At 41.9% G+C, this 21,087-nt stretch overlaps 1 protein-coding gene across 1 annotated transcript in view; it reads right to left on the bottom strand.

The window, feature by feature from the left end:
* The window catches only part of adgra2 (adhesion G protein-coupled receptor A2), a 38,886-nt gene extending 18,035 nt beyond the window's left edge, over nt 1-20,851 (bottom strand). The window contains exons 1-2 of the mRNA XM_056377004.1: nt 19,656-20,851; nt 2,326-2,397 (exon numbers count right to left, since the gene is read on the bottom strand). Of these exons, the coding sequence (XP_056232979.1) occupies nt 2,326-2,397; nt 19,656-19,951 (368 nt within the window). The 5' untranslated portion in view covers nt 19,952-20,851. The remainder of the gene's footprint in view (nt 1-2,325; nt 2,398-19,655) is intronic.
* Between the last annotated feature and the right edge of the window lie 236 nt (nt 20,852-21,087).

The raw sequence follows: 21,087 nt of genomic DNA, 5'->3' as shown, positions 1-21,087 counted from the left end.
GAAGACGTCAGAGTGAGTGAGCAGACCTCCACTGCTGTGTGTCAGAGAGCCAGCGTCGAGGTTGAGGCAGAGGAGTGAAATGAGGCCTGCATGATTTACGTTATGTCCTCTCCTTACACCAGACGCCCACATCTCCTTCTGTGGAGCATAAGTATGTGTGTGTTGTGTGTGTGTGTGTGTGTGTGCGTGCGTGCGTGCGTGCGTGCGTGCGTGTGTGTGTGTTAGTTTGTTTGCCTGTTCTGTGTCTTTCTGCCAGGTCTTTTAGTTATGAGCCTCCAGGAAAGCTCCACCCTGTTGCCCGCTGCTAGTTTTATCACTGCTGCAGGTACAAGGGCCAGTTAGTGGGTAAGCTCAGGTTACCTGACCCACCGACCCTACGGCGCTACAGGGAGTCTTGTCCGCACTTACAAAAACAAGCAACATCAGCTCATTTTACATCAAACACGTCAAGCTACAGATCTACTTCGGCTTTTCTTTACTCACTTATTCTTCCAAGTAGTATTAGTCATAGGATCTCAGTGTAGTTTCTTCCTGTCAACAGCTTTATCAGCGTCTTCAGTGCAAGACGGTTGGGGTGGGATCTGAGAACTTGGCCTTGAAACTATTCACCCATGGCATTCACATGCCAGACATAAAAACAGCAGTTTCAGCAAATCTGGCTTTTGTTCTTGACTGGCACGTCTGGTTTGAGCTGCAGTAGGTAGGGTAGCTACTAACAAGGTAACAACTGCTGCAAATTACCATATTTTTCTTTCTTTCAACATTTTTGAGAAGCCCGTTAGCTTCATGGGTGGCAGCTCCGAGTGGCATGTGGAACTAATATCCCTTCAACATACCCCCCCACCCCACCCCACCCCACCCCACCCCGCCACCTCTGACATAATAAGAATGTCTGCCAGACTACAGTATCCAGACAGAAGCTGCTCCATATGTGTTGTTAGCTACCAGGATGCTATAAACCTTTACTAGGATGCTCTGTAAAACAACACACCTTGCATTGGAAATTTGTGCCTGGGAAACACAAATTAGATTTACTAGATCCAAGGAGCCAGAAGGGGCAGGGTGTGGCAGGTAAACACCAGTCCTGACTTCGATGACTGTATAGTCAACCGAAAAATCATAGCATACTGCATCCTTAACCTTCTGTGCGCTATGCTAGTTGTCTAGATCATCTCCTGCTAATCTAACAAATGTCACTAAGCTGCTAGAGTCTCCTTGTTTGGACTCACCTGAATCTTCTAACACTATTAGGCACAGCCCATTCTGAGCTAAATATTAATATCAGCGTACTAGCATGCTCACAATGACACTGCTAATGTGCAGATGTCATACGATCTCGGTGTAGTGTCTTCCTGTCAACAGCTTTATCAGCATCTTCAGTGCAAGATGCATGTTCATCACCACAGTATTAGCTAATATATATATATATATATATATATATATATATATATATAAAACATTAGCCAATTAACAGTTGCCATAAACCAAAAAACTGAACAAATTAAAATTTTGACCTGATAATGGCACAAGATGAAGAGGCTACTAAAGTTACTAAAATTCATCCTGATTGTAATTCATCCCCTGGGAACCATGAATGTATGTACCTACTGTCCATCCAATAATTGTCGAGACATTTCACTAAAAACTGAAAAAAATTTCAGCCTCATGGTGGCGCTTGAAGAAAAGTCAGGGGATCACCAAAGACATTAGGGCTCGTCATTTCATGGCAATCCACCCAATAGTTGTTGAGATATTTGAGTGTGGACCAAAGTGATGGACAAACCAACCAACAAACAGAGCGACAGAGCCATGCAGCGAGAATGGCTAAAAGGAGCTACTCTTTGTCACCAGGGGTGCTGTGCAGTCATAACTCCCAAGACTTTAACTTGTCTATCAACTGTCTCACACCCCATTCAGAGAGATTACACTGCTACTAAGGAGGGCCAGACCGTCTGTGAGCCGCAAGAGAAGCTGCCAACACACACCTCCTCCCAGAGATCTACCTTATCTTGTCCTTTGGAGTGGGGCTTACCTGATAATGAAGCACTGAAGTGTAATTATGTGAACTTTTCAACATAACTCTGTGATAGCCAGTCTGAGTGTATCATCCTCCCTGCTGGCACAAAGCCCATGATTGGATAGAAGCGCACAGAGCTGTTCAGATCTCACTGATACCCTGTCTGTTTCTCTACGAAGGCCCTGAGGCACGCTAAAACAACAGCTCCCAGATGCATCACATGAATCTAATGTGAACAATAAACATGACACTGTAGGATCTGTCGAAGTGCAAAAATAATAAAGGATAATAAGAGATGGGCTACTCACAGCTTTTCCAAAGTGTAAAGTCCATAGAAGGATCCATTTTTCAGAACTCGAATTTTGTTGTGGCTCAGTATCCTGTAAAAAGGAAGACCCACAGTATTGTTAAAAATATCCCACTGAGAATAAAGTGAAACATGTTTTATGATGCTTTACGCAAATATGCAAAATTATTATCATGGACATCACTCTTAAGGGAGAATTCAGGTTTAAACAAACACAAAGAGAAGGGGTCATACGGGGAGGATTAGAGCCAAGGTGAAATGTCCACTCGGCGCTGCAGTCGCACGAGAGATTAGCAAAAACAAGCAAGAGCAAAAACTTTATCCAAAGATGTTTCCAATTAATGCTCAAGATGGAATAGGACATCAAGATTAAGAGGGAAGCTGTAATCTTGATAATCATTTTGCATACATTGTTACATCAAAAGGATGTCGTTCCACATCAAACGAATGGCGGCACAGACCATGTTAATTAGCCCTTTCCCTACTGGCGAATCACTTGGCTTGGACAGAGGGTTCCAGGACACACTGGATGTGAGGTTGAGATCGCTTTGTCTGACAGGGGATTATGGGAAATGGATAGTTACAATAATAACTCTGCTCTGAGGGACTTGCCATTGTCAGTCAGTGAGGACAGACTTTTGCACCGACTTTTATCCACCATACAAGGAATATGGGGGTGAAATACAGAATACACTTGTTCACTTTCTTGCCAAGAGCTAGATGAGAAGACTGATACCATGCTCATGTCTGTGCAGTAAGTATGAAGCTAGAGCCGGCAGCCAGTTAGCTTAGCTTAGTATAAAGATTGAAAGCAGGAGGAAGGGTCCACACGTCAAAAAAAGAAAAATCACATGACACTCCTGCTGATGTACGAATGACTTTTTCACTTTTGCCTTTTCACAACCGGCCAAGCCTCACTGTATCCATGGAGACATGTTTAGAAAATAGCACATACACCTGTGTTTGACGCATGTAGATGGTTGTCATGACCCTCCCCAGTCTCCTACAAAATACATTTATACTGTATACCAATTCACTTTGCCAAATAACCTTTAGAGGAAACAAAACTGCTGCGCGGATTACATTCACTGCCGACATTTTTTCCAGTTCAGGAAGTGTGATGTTCTTATAGTGCACAAAAGTTATGGAGCAGGTCAGGGTGGATGGTTGTGCCTACAAAGCACAAAACGTTGACAGAGGAGGCCTGGGATTGTTCTGTGTTGTTAGGTGTGGGCCACTAATCCACTTGGGAAAGGTTAGGAAAAGTATTTTGCTTATATTGAAAAGCCCAATGCATCCTCACGCTTCAACTCAGTGTTGACTTTTTCAATATTCCACCAAGACCAAGATCTTCTTTCATATTGCAAATTTGTTGTATACGAACATAATTTTCCGGAGACAGGATTCGGTCTTCATACAATAATGTCTCCGGCCCTGCGGATGCGCAGACCTGCCCAGGTCTGCTCAGCAGGAGCTCAGGGTACAGCAGGGACCCTGTACTGGTGACAGCTCGCCATCATTAACACACCCTCAAGTTTCACATCATCTTCGCCCCGACCACATGGTGCTTAATGGGCTGTTTGCGACATTAAGTGTGTTCCTTAATCGAGAGAGTGGAGCTGTGTGTGCGCCTTTAAAAGTGGGAGCTGACTGTGAACAGTCTGTGAGATTTACAGATTCAGCAGCAGCAGTCGGCCCCCCTGTTTCCTGCCACATCAATAAAAACACTGCCTTCAGCTCTGCGCCTTCCAACTCAGTTAATGGCCAGATTTAATCATCCAGTCTTGGTATACAGGGACAAACTGGCCTGACTTCTTCACTTCAGTAACTGTACCGACAGCCACAACATCAGGACGAGCCGAAGACAGGAAAGTTGGTTATCCATCCAAGAAGCAAACAAAAGGAAAGGCAACATGGAAAGTAATTCATCTTCTGCTCCAGTTATCCTGGACACCTCAGTCAATATCTTCCTGTAATTATTTACTAAAATTAGAAAACCAGAGAATTGTATTTTTAAACTGGGCTGCAATCAAGAAAAGAGAACTGCTCCACTGATAATGACTCTAATACTAAAACCAAGGCCTCTCTGACATTTTACTTTTTATTTAGCATTTAGACCAAAATCATCTCTATTTTAAGTTGTGTCGTGAAAGTGTGCTATCAGTGTAATTACTTTCCCAAAATTCGCATTAATTCCCAAAGTTAACGCCTCGGTAATTAACGTCATCTCAGATCAGAGCCTTAATTCTAACTGGAAAAAAATATATACAAACATGTCATGTTCACAAATCCACATAGACTTGTTGAAATAAATCAAAGTTATTAAGTCAAGACGTTTATAGAGAAGATGTTAGACAAAAGCTGTCCTCTCGTGGTGTAGCCTGAGTTTGAACCTGTGACTCTTGGACCTTAGGGTCTCTCACTCGACTTTGGGCACAGTATCTCTTCTATAACTGGATGCAGGCCCCAGATGAAAGCTACAGAAGATCCGGAACTGCCTGAATAATTCAATACAGATAGGAGAGGAGAAAGTCACATCTGGCAAAGAAACAAGCCATTTAATTCAACACAGACAGTTTAGATACAGATAGTTCCTTTTTGACTAAGCTTATTATGCAGAAAAAATCATCTATTAGTCTGAGGCCTGTGTACATTTGGTTTTGGTGTTGTTTGAATCTGCTTGCGCGTGCATGTCCTCAAACCTTTAAGAACAATACAACATATGACCTTACATGTAATTACAGTATGATTTACAAAACTATACAGATGTGTTTATTCGTGCGTTGTGTTGATGTACATTTGGAGAAAAAAAAAATGAAATTCACATGTTGCATTCTATCACAATAATCCTCATTTGTCTCAGGTTAAGACATTTCAACACATAATATTTCAATTATCTTGCTACTCCGTACACTGGGACTTGAAAGCTGACTTTCATAAATAAACAAAGACCACAAAATGAGCTAACTGAAACCCTCCCACAAACAACAAAAGGTGCACATTTCCAGGAACGCAGGGGAGTTGCAGAGGCTGGACACTACTGTATAATCCCCAAAGCCTGATGTTTGGAGCACAGTTGTAGAGAAGGACATTGTTCTTTCATAAACAATGCAGAGAGTACAACTCTGAGAAAGAGAGCGAGGCAGAACTCTGTAAACAGACAGAAATAGTCTGCGTTCCCATCAGGCTAAACAGGAAACCCAGCCAATTAGCTGTTTATTCAGAACCCGGTTTCAGAGGTCAGGGGTTGGAGAGAGAGCACTTCCTGGACAGCCTTCAGACAGACAGAGCAGTGTCCGGAGGCAGGTGACAGCTGAGGCATATGAGAGTGCATCACTTCATCACTGCTGTATACAAAGGTTAACAGAGCTTTACAAGCACAGAAGATGAGTAGCTTCTTAATCATAGAAGTCCACGCTACCAGGAGGCCTAACTTCTGCTCAGTACTGTTTCTATACTGACGCTTTACTGTACACGAGTGCCTTGTTTCTTCTCGACATCAGCGACAGATCAGATGGCAGATTGAGTTAATCTGCTTTCAAGAGCAATAAGCTGTATTGTACATGGCACGACAGTGTGTTAACTCAGTCCAGAGCATGGATGGTATCTCAGAGCTGCATTTAGTATCGCTCATTCACTTAACTCTTTCAGACCACAAAGGCCTCTGAGAAATCAGACAGGCTAATTGAATCCATCTAATCAATGTAAAAAAAAAAAACCAGGGCCACATGTTAGGCTCCAGGATCCCATTTAACCATTTCATCTAATTCATTTACATGAAGATCAAAAAACGGGGGGGTCATAAGGAGCCAGGTCAAACAGAAGCACAGACGCCAGTTTACGTTGTGCAGTGTGCTCATATGTAGCAGAGGGGTTAAACAGGGTCAGGCACAAAATGCACATGGACTGTATATACCACCACTTCACTCCATGTTCTACTATGTTTTCCACCGCTAAGTCTGAAATGAAAATGAATACATATGAATCAATTTTTTCACTTAACCAACATTAATTATAAAAGCTTATTGAGTGTGTTATTGACCAGTGACAAAACTGAACCTTTCATCAACATCTATGACTAAAAATTACCCTGCGCACATGGAAAATTTTGCTGTCTTTTTGTTTTTTAGTTTATAATATTTTGTGCAACCAATTCCATCATTAATCACTTGGGCCTAAACCTGCCCCAAATAGCTCAAATAAGCAAATATTTCAAAAGCATTTTCTTAGTTGTACTATTTATGGCCCACACAAATTATTGACTTTAGCTGATTTTGTTGAATTCTGGTCTCTGTTGAAAGCGTACGAATAGGAGAGAAACAAATAACGATTAAAAACCTTAAAAAATACCCAAGCCAGCAGTAACCTTGAGAAAATTGCAGGTAATCTGGTAAATGAGCCTGGATAGAAAATTTGATATCTTAAGAACTTTTGTGGTTCAAAATTGCAGTGTTTTACCACAAAAATTCAAACAAGGGAATAATGTGCTCTTTTTAATATGACATACTGTAAATTTAAAGTGAATAAAAAATCCCTCACATTCCCTTAACCCAGATGTTGGCAGAGCTTTATCCAAACAAATGTACCGTTGACAAAGTAAACTTGTGGATTCATTATTGTAAAATAAAAAGTATGGCTGCTGCTATTAATCCTTTTTGTTTCAGCATCAAGTGCCATTGCGCAGCGTTAGCTCAGGATTTCCTCGGTGCGTGATGGAGTGTAGAAAAGTAAAAGCCATACAAAGAGTCTTGTCTAGTAAACCACAGCAGCTCCTCCCTGCACCGTGCCACTCACTTTGTTGGTTTGCTCAATTTGCTTCCTAAACCCACAAAGCCTTTGAGGGCCACACAGGGGCATGACAGCACGTCGCAAATCGTATTTGCTCACTGATTTACTTCCGCTTTTCCCTTCCCTTCTTCTGTAAGGCTGTCTCACTGTTACATATCCCCTCAGGTCTGGGGGAAGGCCCGATGTGTGTGTCTGTGTGTGTGTGTGTGTGTGTGTGTGTATGTGTGCGCACATGTGTGTGTGGGTACCTGTGTGTACTGTAAACTGAAACTGTCTGTGAAATGCTTTTCCTACAGCTGCTTTTGGTTTTGGGTCATGGTCAACCAATCATTTTGACTGAGGAATCATCTCTGTGGCGGAGCTGGGACGGTCGGCTGTGTGGCGCACAGCACCAACACAGGGAGCAGCAGCTGAACAGAGGCCTTTCAGCTTTCCAGATCACAACCTGGTGCAGAGGGACAGAGAGGGAAAACATATCCTTCTATCTCCTGTCCTAACCGCAGCTAGAATGCCATAAACCCAAACACAACAGGATGTCCTGTGTGCAGTCAGTTACCGCCGAAAGTTTGGTGTCAATATATTTGCACCCTTCATTCTGTCTCTCTGCTAGACACACTTAAAGCTTCTGTTTTTTTTTTTAGTGGGAAGCATATACAGGAAATTCTCCATCCTGGTTTGGCATTTAGTCCAGAACATGAATGAGATGCATTCGAGTAAAAAATGCTGATTTCAATTGGCCTCTGTTGCCTTCCAAATATTTAGGCATGCTGGACTCAGACAGTGAGCTCTATGTAGTTGAAAGCCTCTACAGTAAATCACCTTCGCAAGCAGAAAAAGGGGTCTTAAGGAGGGGTTTATATTTAATAAGAATTCATCTCCAGACTAAGCTCCTCACTTCCATTACCTGTATACAATCTCTGAATAATAGTAATGTTTCATGTAGAATACTGAGTATTTCTGCAGCATCACCCCTGAAAACACCTCAAGCTGCTGCAGTGTGCCTGGATGCTGAAACAGCACTTACATCAGACTCCCCACCTCCTGTCTCACCCCGAGCGTTGTTGTAGCGCTGCGAGGCCAACAGAGACAGAGAGGCGCAGGTTCAGTGTAATAAAGAGAGTCAAAACAATCCAACAGGCCACTGTGTAAACATCATTTAACTTTGGATAGGTCTTTTACCCTCGAGGACCACACGCGAGGTGAAAGACAAGAACCTTTGAAAGAGATTGGTAACGTGCCATAAATCCAGTCCTAATTCGGAGACCAATGGGAGCCAGATAATGAGAGTGATTTTCAATGAGAAACTCAGAGCTTCATTATTGAATTAAGCCTGGTTTAATTAGCATGCTGACTTGATAATGCACACACTAGTATGTGTCACAGCAGTGCTTAAGTTCATATAAATAAAAAAAATAATAATTTAGCCTTGAGGGAATTTTCCTTAGAGCTAATTAAATTTTGCTGAGAGCAATACGATTATCCACTTTTACACTAACAGCACAGCGTAGTGCGAGCACTTCAATCTGTGTATGTTACAGCTGAGAACTTTCTATACAAGATCATCCGTGTTTTTTTGGGTTTTTTTTTACTGCATTTTCCCTCTTTACTTTCCATCTAAGTAGTTTTTGCTTGCCAGAGTTGCTTTTCAAGTATATTGGCAGTTCACAGAGGAAAACTAAGTGGACATGGCAGCGTTTCTTTTCATATATACACATCCCACACAGCATTCAGAGTAATGAGAAAAGACGTAGTGGATCTACAAAATATTGTGGTCGAACCAAAAGATGGATTAAAAAACTATATTACTTTGTTTGGCTGTTACCAGGTTTTCTGAGGCTGCATTTCTCCATCCACATGCCGAGTCTAATAGATCAAAAGCTGTTATTGAACGACGCTACATTGCAGTTTAACCAGATTGAAAAGGAGTCGACCTAAATCAAAGAGTCAGTTACAAGCTCAGGCTACATCAGAGAGAAGGGATAATATCATCATACCTGTGTTATACAAGTTGATGGCTGGTGTTTGTTGCATCAGGGAAGCTCAGATATCGAGAGGTAAGTTCTCAGGCCGACCCATGTCTGATGATAAACTGGCTTCAAAATGAACACATTTATGTATCCTGCAATAGTATGCGTGACAGATCAACTGTGTGCAAGATAAACTCCTTGAAAAGGTTTCAGTGATGAAGACACTTGTGTGCATTTACACGCACGCATACAGTAGAATACACACAACCACTTGCTGAGCCGGGGCTCCCGTGGCGACAAACTTGCGGCAGTAATTGGTGTGGACCTTCATTAGTGGCCGAGAATTCTGGGTCATGACATGTCACATGATGTGTGTATTTGTGCGTGCGTGTGTGTGTGTGTGTGTGTGTGTGTGTGTCACTGGTACATACAGCTGGTATGGTGCATACCCTCTATTGCAAGTTTTCACAATCACTACAGAAACACATTCTGCTAATTAAGGTACATTATTCACCTGTTTCCTCACAAACAGGCCTTCAGACTTGTCATAACAGCTTAAACACAGATGTTGCTAATAACATTACTGGTTCTATTAAAGTGTCTCAGTACGTCATGACAGTATGAGAGTGAGGCTGCATGCACATTACCAGGATTGTGAAACTGAAGCAGCTAAAAGGACTTCAGCCTGCACATGCACACCAGATTTCCAAGTGAGGACAAAAAACATTAAGACGCAAATTAAACACTAAAAATAAAAGCAATTATGAATTGTGATAAATTAAAATTTTAAGTAGTAAAATTACACTGTATTATCGGTTTCCTCAACTTTTCTGCTCTGCTACTAATAACTGCCTGTCTCTTGATAAAAATTGATGGACTGTGTAATCACCAAGGACAACAATGGAAATAAGTCAAAGACTGAATCATTTTTGTTTGTTTATAATGTTGTCAATAAGCCAAAACCAAACAGTAGATTTGCACACTTTCAGAATTATAAAATGAATATGGCAAGTTCTTAAATGTGAAAAGATTGTCTGAGAGTGTCCTGGTTCATTCTAGTAGTTTTTCTCTTATTTCAGAGCTGTTTCTGTTATTGTCAGCTTCTGTATGTCATCCAAGGGCAAGAAGTAATCTGTAGTTTCATTTAGATGGAAGATAACATGTTTTGAATAAAGTGTTTAATTCGGTCTCTGATGTCTGAGGTTTGGCCAGCCTTAGAGTGGCTTTTTTTGTGTTTATAGCTTTGGTAAAGTAAATTGTCATTTCAGGAAATGTGTATGTGGGCTGTGGAAAAAAAAAAAAAAAAAACTGTAAAAATTTCATATTTGTCAGTCTGCGTCACACAACCCCAATATAATGAGTACGGTGCACATGGTTTGATTATAGCTGGATCGTAGATTTATAGATTTGCTACTGTGCTGGCTGTGCGTGGCACAATCTTAATCTAGAGAGAATTATAATTATTATCATTCATTTTATGGTATGAAAATGATCCAGTTGAGTGAGATTTACAGCGACTGTTAGCTCATTCATGATTGTTGACAGCTGACAATATTTGTGTTGGGTTTTCAAAAATCCTGCATCAGCTGAACCCAACCCTATAGTCTCTCATGGCTCCCTCCTGCTAACAGACAGAAACAAGAAGAGGGAGGTTGAGGGAGGACAAATGAAAGAGAGCATAAGCAGAGAGATCTCTCAGACTGGGAGGTGGCTGTGTCATCTTTGTTACAATAAGTACTTTATAAGAGGCCTCCAGACTGTTCAGCGGCCGGGTCCGTCCAAATAGCTTAACCCTTTCGTTGTAAAAAAAAAAGATAGAGAGCCACCTAAGCCAGCGGCCCCAGGAGCCCCTTGCACCCTGAGCTTGTCACGGCACTGAATCGAACAGAGAGACTAAATGCCCTTGAGCACAACAGGCACTTTAGCAGCAAATGCATGTCAAGATGTGAATGTGCCCATTGTGCCTGACCCACCAGAGGGCTCGGAGCAGCAACCGGGGAACGCTGCCAAGCTACAAGCCCCATTTACCGCCTGTCATGGAAAGGAGCATCCATGTAATTGCATGCAAAATATTTTTCGTGAAATCATTTTGCGACCCCTGATTGAGTAATTCCATCGTCAAACAGGGAGAGGAGGGCGAGAGAGGCCACGTGAAGGAGTGGAACAGATTCTTCTCATACATGTTAAAGAGACAAAATATGAGTTAGATGATTTATAGTATGTAGAGAATCTTGCAGTACTTAGCTTTATTATCATACTTTCCTGCCTTGAGGCTAGATATGGGGAGTGTGCTCCTGCATTTGATATGTGCAACCACTTATTATAGAGTATACTGCATTGTGCTTGGGTTACCAAGCTGGGAGTAAGGCTTTGTGGTTTTGTGGTTTGTGGCTATGTGTGTGTGTGTGTGTGTGTGTGTGTGCAGATTTAGATGCACAAGTGTGTGACCTATCAGATTTATTTATACGGAAAGTGTGTATGTTTAACTCAGTGTGTGCATGTGTGTGTGTGTTTGTGCATAAGTGGTCCAAAAGCTACTAGTCTAAAATTAAAATCTGGGTTTTTGAAATGTCTCTAATTAGAGAGGGGAGAACTGAAACCTATTTTGAGAGCTGTGGCCACGCACGCCCTTCCCATATGTGTGTGCACAGGCAAACAGACTCACACACAAACACAATACACACTTTAGAGAGGAAGGTCCCCCACTTGGAGTTAGTCTTATTAGACAATTCATCCAGTTTTGCTAACAGGAACCGTCCATGAAGTGTGTTTCTTGTGCTGTCTACACACAATTTACTGGAGCTGGACAACCAGTGAACTTTTAAGACAAACAAGTAGCTGCTATGAATATTAACAGCCAGGGAGCACAAGTTGAAATACCACCGCCTTACTGTAAAGTCGCAATAAATTATTGCAATATTTAGAGTCAAAGACAAGTCAAGACAAACCAAACTGGAACGTTTATGGCTGCAGAGCAGGAACACAATAGTCAGTTTAATCACTGTCTAAAGTGTTTTTACACTTTTAATGAGGCAATTTAGTGAATTTAGCCTTTTGAGACAGTGAGTGGAATGTGGTGTATGCCTGGCTAACATTGTCTCATTGTTCTGTCTCATAACCAGCCTCTGTTTTCTGCTCCTGAGCAAAGAGTGCTGGTAAATCAGGCTGCTTTTACAAAGAGTTGGCTAAAATCTTTCTGCTCCAGATACTCTCACGGTAGCTTTAGACGCATCTGTGAGAAGGTTGTGTTTTTCTCTTGTAGTTTGTTTTTTTCCTCTCTGTGTGACTGCAGCATTTTGAGAATCAGAGTCATGTCGCTCCAATCCTAATTACTACACATCTACCAGTCCAGTGACATCAGGATTTACTTAACAATTATTTAACAATCAGAAGCCATGTGCTTTCCAAACAATACAACAAACAATTCCAAACATAAAAAAATGTAATATATGACATATATGTCCCTATATCAAGAGTTTTGTAGCCATATATGTCGCCTATAAGGGGATATATATATATATATATATCCTCTGGATATATGAGGATATATATGTGATATGACATATATGAAATACGCATAGTAAAATTTATATATGTGCTTATATTAAAAATATCTATATAACAGATTTTTATATGGTATAATATGTTGAGACCATATCTGTAATGAATTATATTTGATTTATATACACAGGTTTATTACAATGACATACATATAAAATTTATATATATGTAAGAGCATATATATTTTTATCATTAATTTCTCATTCATTTTAAACACATCTATCTTCCTATTTTGGGAAAGTGGTCTCAGATTTTTGGAACCTACTGTTTATCATATAAACATACAGTAAACTTACAGGCTTTGCATAACATATGTCTACAATACAAGCATACACACATAAACATTTGTATGGGCTCGACATAAATTTCAATATATGAAATAGTTCCAATTTCTAATAGGTTATACATATATTTTTTTACAAATGTGCTTTTATTTTAGATGTATATATATATGTCATACATGGACATTCAATAAATGTACATATATTACATTTGCGTATGGGATTGTTTGCTGTATCTTTAAACATTTGCTGACTCCATCACCAAAGATTTTAATAAAAGCTTATGGCTTTATTTCACAACTGGCTCTGTCCCTTTGACTGGGGCTGTGAGACAAAGGGAGTAATGGATAAAAAAAAAACTGTAGTGACAGATTTTAAATATCTTGTGGTTCACAGTAACAGCATACTCAACATTAATATAGTTAGGATTGACAATAGAGAAACTATGAGGATGTATTACTGTTGGTTGAATTGCATGTAATCAGATAATAAAGGAAAAGTGGCCACAAGCTATATATTGATAAATTAAATACTAAAATTTGATATGTGAGTACCTTTGCACTAGAGAGAAAAAGTCTGAGATTCATTTATTTGTCACCTATGATCCTCATATATCCAGACTAAAAAGGTATAGCTTTGGGAAAGTTTGGGATATTCAACGTTTTGCTGAGAGTTAGGTTGGAAGGTTGATACCACTCTCATTTCTATCCGTAAAGTACGAAGATAAAAGGCAGCAAACTTTAAGATTAGCATACAGACTGGAAACAGGGGGAGACAGCTAGCCTGTCTCTGTCCAAAGATAAAACTACATCTATCAGCACCTCTAAATTTCACTTATTAACATGTTACATCTGTTATTCTAACAAGTACACTGACCAAAATGTAAAAGCTAAGCTAAGCTAACTGTCTCCTGGCTCATGTGTCATTTTTAACTGACAGATTGAGAGTATTGATCTTCTCATCCAACTCTTGGCCAAAAAGCAAATAAAGGAAATTTAAAATCAAGTGTCAAACTATATCCAACAGAGAGCTAAAGTGAAACCAAAGCTCCTGGGTTCTGTTCCAAATACCAGAGTTTCTCATTCAAAATCCCATTTACTATTGAAACATAACCTTACTCAACATTATGTTCGGTTGTTCACTCCACATGTCTCAAAGGATGGTATATCATCTTATATCATTGTTTACTCAAAATGTCTCTTTTTAGCTGCATTTAATAAACACCATTTCCCATAAGCCCTATACCATCACGGGTTAAACATCACGACTAGAGTCTAGGTTCTCATAATCACAGCTGTCAAGGACAGTGTAGACATTTTTAGACAGCAGATACTAAATTGGAAAAAATATGTATGTAAAACTACGTTCAGTACCCGATCACAGCAGCCGCCAGAGTTCCTGCTGGTAAATTTTCATGGGAGTTGTATTTTTTTTGTATGTTGACAGATTAATTGTTTAATTGCTGAAAGAAATGTTGCATTAACTGCATTAGCTTTCAATAGTTGGACCAAGATCCAAAGTAATATCAAAAGGGGACTGGTAATTCATCATCAGTACAATTTGCCTATTGAGCTTAGATCAGTCTGCTCAGCATCCTCGTTTGAATGATTAGGCATCCTATCATTCATACTAATAGATACAGTATATCTATTATTGTAGATGAATACTGGAGTAAATCTGTTTAACCGAGAGTCATCAAACAGTAATTTAAAATTTACAATTTAAGAACTCAGATTACATGAGTCAGTTTTAGCGTAAGCATATCAGAAAAACCAACAGACAGCACACAAACTGAGCCACAGGCGTTCCCACTATAGACACCAATTATCTCCATCTGTATCCATGTGTTGTCGACCCGGAGCAGGAACTTTGGGGGCTGCTGTGGTCAGACACAGGGAGAGGGGAAGTTAGCACTGGCAAAGAAAAGCCAAAGTCAAGCATTTTTGGAGTAAGATAAGAAGAGAGCGACGTGAAAAGAAAAACTAAAATAACAAAAAGCCACTTGGGGATATGAGATTACTATGACAACACATCTCTATGTTTTGGCAAGTTTTGAAATATCGCAGCCTTTTAATCAACAAACACAACGAGGTGATAAGTGAAATGCACATTCATCGTTCAAACAGGCGGGGAGCTAGAGTATAGCACAGTGAGCGTGTGCAGATGTCCCGCTCTGATCATGTTACTTTGACCGGCGAGGGCACAATAAAATCCGAGGCTTGTGTGGCATTGGCAGGTGCTGCGGCTGAGTGTGAAGCCCGGAGTATCCAGTGTCAGGCCTTTGTTTGCTGTTTTGATTTATTGCTGACCATTGCCCCACCTAACATGTGCGGAGGAGAGCCCACTCCCCCTCCTCTCAACACCTTTCCCCACATAAATAAACCCTATCGCTGCAGGAATGCCTGGGGTCCTGTGTTCACCCAGCTATTGGAATTCTCCCTGCTGATAAGATGACTGTTTGGGACGTTTCATCGACACACTCCCGTCTCAGCACATACTGATTCACAGACCCAACATAAACCACCAAAACATCTGCTGGCCCTTCGGTATTTATCCACACATGGGCCACAAGTGAGAGACCGACGATGTGACTCAGAAGATAAAATGGTGATTAAAGGCAAACGCAGATTCATACTGTAGCCAGGCGATGATACTGTTGAGGTGAGTTGGCCTTGAGTGAACAGAGACACAGAAGAGTCTTCAGATGCAGTAAATGATAACAGACTGATGGTTGGCTAAATGGAACTAAAAATGAATCAGAGAAACCAGACAAATGTTGGGTTATGTATAAAAACAAGGCTGTCCTTTACATCAGATGCCGCTGTTAAATAAGTACATTCAACCTCCAAACCTTTCCAGTGGCAGACTGGTTAAACTTTGCTGGGTTGCACTCACTCGTCTGGTAACTATAAAGCCACAGCCAGGAGCCGGTTAGCTTAGCTTGGTATAAAGACTGAAAAGAGGGGGAAACAGGGAACCTGGCTCTGTCTGAAGGTAACAAATCTGCCTAACAGCACCTCCAGAAGTCATGAATTAAATATTCAGGAGATGTAATGTGCTAACTAGTGAACTTTAGAGGAACTGGCTGGCTTTTAGTTCAGTTTAGGACAGAGTTGGCTAACTGTTTCCCCCTGTTTTTCAGTCTTTATGCTAAGCTAAGTTAAAACTGCAGCTTCAGCACTAGTGAGCAAACATGAATGTGGTATCAAACTTCTCATCTGACTATAAGGAAGAAAGCAAATAGTTGTATTAACTTTAAACAGCAAGCTAATACTAAGATCAGGCCTTTATTCAACAACATCAACACCCATCCCCAGTATAAACTGGAACTTTTACAACTGTTCATTTAGAAAGAAAGACCCTTACTCATAAAACTATTACCGCCTTAGTTGGAATATTTTTATCTTAACCCCAACTACCAGCCGGCAACATACTGGGCTCAAGTGCAAACATGCAGGGAGCAACTGTTTTGCAGCTGTCTTAGGTGAAGGGGTGAGGGGGTATCAGGCCAAAGTCGGGCCTGCTGACCCTGCACCCTGAGCATGTGTGCCCACTCATTCAGGCTGGCACCCACTGAGCCAAAGCCATCAGTCACTGACAACGATGACAACAAAATACGCCAAGGGAGGAGTATGGTTTTGACTTGGGTAAAAACCACAAGCAATGAAGCACCAGCACATTCACACATACACTGCCACTGTACTTTCACTTCATTTGTCTGTTATCCATTAAAACATTAAAACAGGCACAGCTGCCGCCACACAGTGCTGAGGAAGGAGTTATTGCTCTGTGTGTTTAAGGGCTATAGCCTGAATGTGCATGATATGTATCCATCCACAGGCACAGATTTTTTTCATAACCAAAATAAGTTCCTCTTTCACACTCTTTCAAAAGACTAATAATAACAGAGACATGGAGCAATGCTTTGGAAGTGAAGCTATGTTGCTACACTGAGGAGCCTTGCCTCCTCCTCCTCCTCCTCCCTCTCACCCCAGTGTCGAAGATCTGTTAGTCAGGGGCAGGGGAGTTTTCAGTCTCCAGGGGCACATCCCTCTGAACCGCCTGCCAAGCTTCTCCTCTCCCTCCTCCATCCTCTCTCTTGCTCTGCTCTCCTTTTTTTTTCTTTTTTTTTTGTTCCCCTCTCGGTTCCCTCTTCCCACTTCTTCTACTCCTCATGTTCAGCTTTCCCCTTCACTTCAGCCGCTTTTCAACTTCCGTCATTTCTTCCTACTTTCTCCTCAACAACGGCGCTTTTCTTTTTCGCACTCTTATCTATTTTCCCCTCTCTACCCTTCCGCTCCTCTTACTCTCCCAGTGATCCAGCTCCTTTGCAGCCGTGCATAATTAGGCCTAAACACAAGCCTGCACAAGCTCACATCTGGAAGGAGTTTGGACATGGCAGTTTCCTACCAAGACGACTAAATATTTAGGTTGAGAGTTACTGCGTGTGGATGAACTCATGATAGAGGGGATGGGAAGGGGAGAGAAATGGGGAGTTGGAGATAAAGAAAAAGAGGGAAAGTGGGACAGATGACTGGAAGAAAGCTGAGGCTAGCATAATGAATCATGAAACCAGTGGTTAGTGTGAGCGCGTGATAGCAATGGTGTATACGCTGACACACAGCAATGTAATCAAAGTGCAGCACAGGCATAGAGAACCCAAAGAAGGAGGTGAGAATATTGAGGCGAATGGTTGCCCCTTTATGGCTGGCAGGAACAACAAACAGCCAACTAATAGTTTTAATAAACAAATCCCCATTGGGATTTCCCATGAGGCTGAGGGGCCTCAGCTGGAATGTTCACAGGGGCCAGCTGTTGTGCATTACACGTAGCGCTCGGCCCCGGAAGCTCTGGGCCTGGTGTCCTCCAGCCTTGCTCAGCATGGAGGAGAGCATTCCTCCAGACTGCCCCAAGAGAGAGGGCAGCGGTGCTGGCTGTCAGGCCGTTCGATTGTGGGGAGGGACCAAGGTGCTGAAGGCCTCGGAGAAAGCTCCCCTGCTGCACCTGGGATACTGTCTGCAGTCTCTGAGCAGACTGAGGAATGTCAGGAATAACACGAGTATCAACACAACTTCTCACATTCCACATCTGGAGCTAATGTCGTGAGCAACGATGGGAGCACGGGCGCTTGAGGAACCCACAAAATCTTCAGGAAAATGAACTTTCCAGACACCAGAGTTCTCGGGACAAGGTAAAGAAAATGGCGGATTACGGGGTGGAATTGTTTGCTCCCCGTTCAGAGCCTCATAAAAGTGTCACAGAATGCTAAACATCTGTACAAAAACAACTCAACCAAAATTAGTAGGTGCGGGGATGGATGATTATCTTCAATCACCTCGACCACTGCCACCCAAACCATTTTTTCCTCTGGTTTTCTAGCAATGTGTTCCCCAGATGTTTATCCTGCCTTTATTAAGCAACCAACATAAGGCCCTATAAATGGACTGTTGGCTGGCTTTACCTCTCCTGGGGCATAAATGCCCTTATTTTTACCTCGTATGTTTGCTGCAATGAGGCAGTTGAACATGTTTTTTTTTTTGTTTTTTTTACCGTGCCCATATGCAGCTAGCATTTTTCCCACTAGGTCAGAGTACAGACAGAGTAACACACTGTGGGAATGAGCAATGTCTTCAGATAGTCTGAGCAGCTGTGAAGAAAAATGCTGCATTACAATTGAGCAAAAACACCTCCCAGAAATGTATCACTGATAGATTGGTAGCGCATCCATCATGGAAGATAGTGTATTTTGGCCCATGATGTGGCCCTTTCAAGTTTTGTCCATAGAGACCTCACAAATAATTGTTTCTTAATTAAAAAATATCAAACTGAACAGGCCCAAAATCATTGCTGAATCAGATCATTGCTGTTTAGTTCTCACCAAATGGTGTTTTCCTCACCAGAAGGTGATTGTGAGACAGGATGTTGAAATATTAAAAGTAGGCGCCAGCCCAACAGTAAAGCACTGAGTCTGACATAAAATACTCAAGATGTGTTCCTGTTTATAGCAGTTTTGCAAGGCCAAGTCAGCTGGACCATGTGCACAGGGTGGTGGTGGTGTTGGAGGAAGAAAGAGTGGGCTGAACTCTGAGAGCCTGACTGGGTCAGAGTCAAATTTAAAGTGACAGAGTTGTGTCAAAGAGGCTGGGCCATGATGATGGCTACAGTCAGTCTGCCCTCTCTCTGATCTTCCTAATGCTTTACAGAGAGGCGACTGCTCAGCCCACCACTACAGAGTTAAACTAGATCAAGATGTAAACTTCTGACCTAACAAGCCTTATTACTGCAACAAGTCCCCAATACAGTTAAAACTAAGGTCATGGGGTCAGAGTTGTGGGGGTGTGGGCCTGATCAGAATACTGAACTCTTGTGTGAAGCGATTGGGTTTCTCATACTATGTATTTTTTATGTGAATTACATCATTATAAATGGACAATTACCAATTAAAACCTATATAACATGGGAACACAGTGGATCCTCAGCTAATTACAAATCACATTGGTTGTAACTGTGGCAACAGCTGTGTGAACTTATAGTGGAGCATGAGTGGTTAATACATTTTCTTTCAAATATCTTTTGAAGGTTACTAAGGGAAAACTGAAGTGACATACATGACACCATATTTAAGGCCACCATGTGATCTCCACAGGAACAGGCTACAGTAGGCCACATTAGGATGATCATAGCCTAGTGATAAGTCATTAGTTGAGAGGTTACAGTAAACTTGTCAGACTCACAGAGTGACTGTCCTGTTAGGGAGTAGGCCGGGATCCGGAGGTTCACTCAGCTCCTCCTTGCTGCAGCTGACCCTTTTGCCCTGGACGCCCTGCGTTTTGGCCCGCTCGTCCGTGCAGCTGCAGCCGCTGGTGGAGGCGAGCAGCCCGGGACAAGCCTGTGAGAGCCTCGGCTCGGAGGCGGACAGCAGGAGCAGCATCAGTACCAGACGCCCCGGCAGCAGAGGGATGCCAACGCCGGGCGCAAACATTGTCCTTCGGCTGGATCTCACCTCAGCTGCACCCCCGCCTCCAGTCATCCCATATCTCCACCATGAAGCTCTCAGAGGGTGCGAAGGAGCGCGAGAAGAAACAGAATTATCTTTCAAGTTTTGAATGAATAGCAGGCCTGAACTCGAAGAGCCTCCACTCAGTAATGAAAACACATTATCCGGTCATTCCAAAAATATTCAGCACCGTTGATTTTCCAAGTGTCTCATTATGTCATGGCAGCCCGGGCGCACAACTCCCGTTGGTCCAAATAGTTAATTAATCCAAAGGATGTGTGAGTCCATCCAAACGTCTTCAACACCTTCAGACAGGCTCAGTACTCTGTCTGTAAGGGTCGGTGGTCGTATTAAAGACCTCAGAAGAGATTTACATCACTTTTAGGGATGCCTGGGAATGTCCAGATTACCGTTATCTCGCCCTCTAAAAATTAATCCAGGGGTTGATGGAATTCACGACTGACCGGTCACAGCCAGAGCCACACTGTCATTTTTCTTTTATATATAAGTAAAGAAAAAAAGTATATTCTCAATCTTTTGTCAGTTGTCTCGCTGCTTTTAAAAGTTTTCCTCAGTGTTTCCCCGGATCCCGGAGGTCTCTGTAGACTGGATCTCAAACGCAATTTGTAGGCTAATGAAACAGGAGGGGGAAAAAAAATAACTACAGGCTATTAATTCGGTCAAAAAGTGAGCTGGTCTTGATCGGCTCCTGTGTAATTCCGAAAATCTAGCGGTTTTGCCTGCTTGCCTCTGTCACACTCAAACTCACTCCGTTACAACCCCAAGTGCGCCCATTCCTGTCTCCGTCTGCGCTCTGGTCCCCGCGGTCCTAGCGCATCCAGCCCAGGCACACAGAGAGCAGCTTTCACGTGTGACTCAACGGTTTCACCCACCTGAAACTTACTGCACACACCTACATCAAACGTCATCATACAGTCCAGTGGGATGTTTTATGTGATCAACTCAACGGTTTTTTTTTTTTTTTCTTAAATCATTAGATTTTCTTTTTGTGTTTGATTTATATTGGTTTTGTAAGGTCAGCTGATCATCATATCCCTGGCCTATATAGAAAAGTTAATGATAGCCCAAATTCTGTAAGTACAACCTATTTATATATGATTGCTGACATTTTTTTTTTAAATTTTTTTTACAGTCATCACATTGCAGGT

This window comes from Seriola aureovittata, chromosome 5 (genome assembly GCF_021018895.1).
Source record: "Seriola aureovittata isolate HTS-2021-v1 ecotype China chromosome 5, ASM2101889v1, whole genome shotgun sequence".
Classification (NCBI taxonomy): domain Eukaryota; kingdom Metazoa; phylum Chordata; class Actinopteri; order Carangiformes; family Carangidae; genus Seriola; species Seriola aureovittata.
This window is presented reverse-complemented; position numbering and strand designations above follow the sequence as displayed.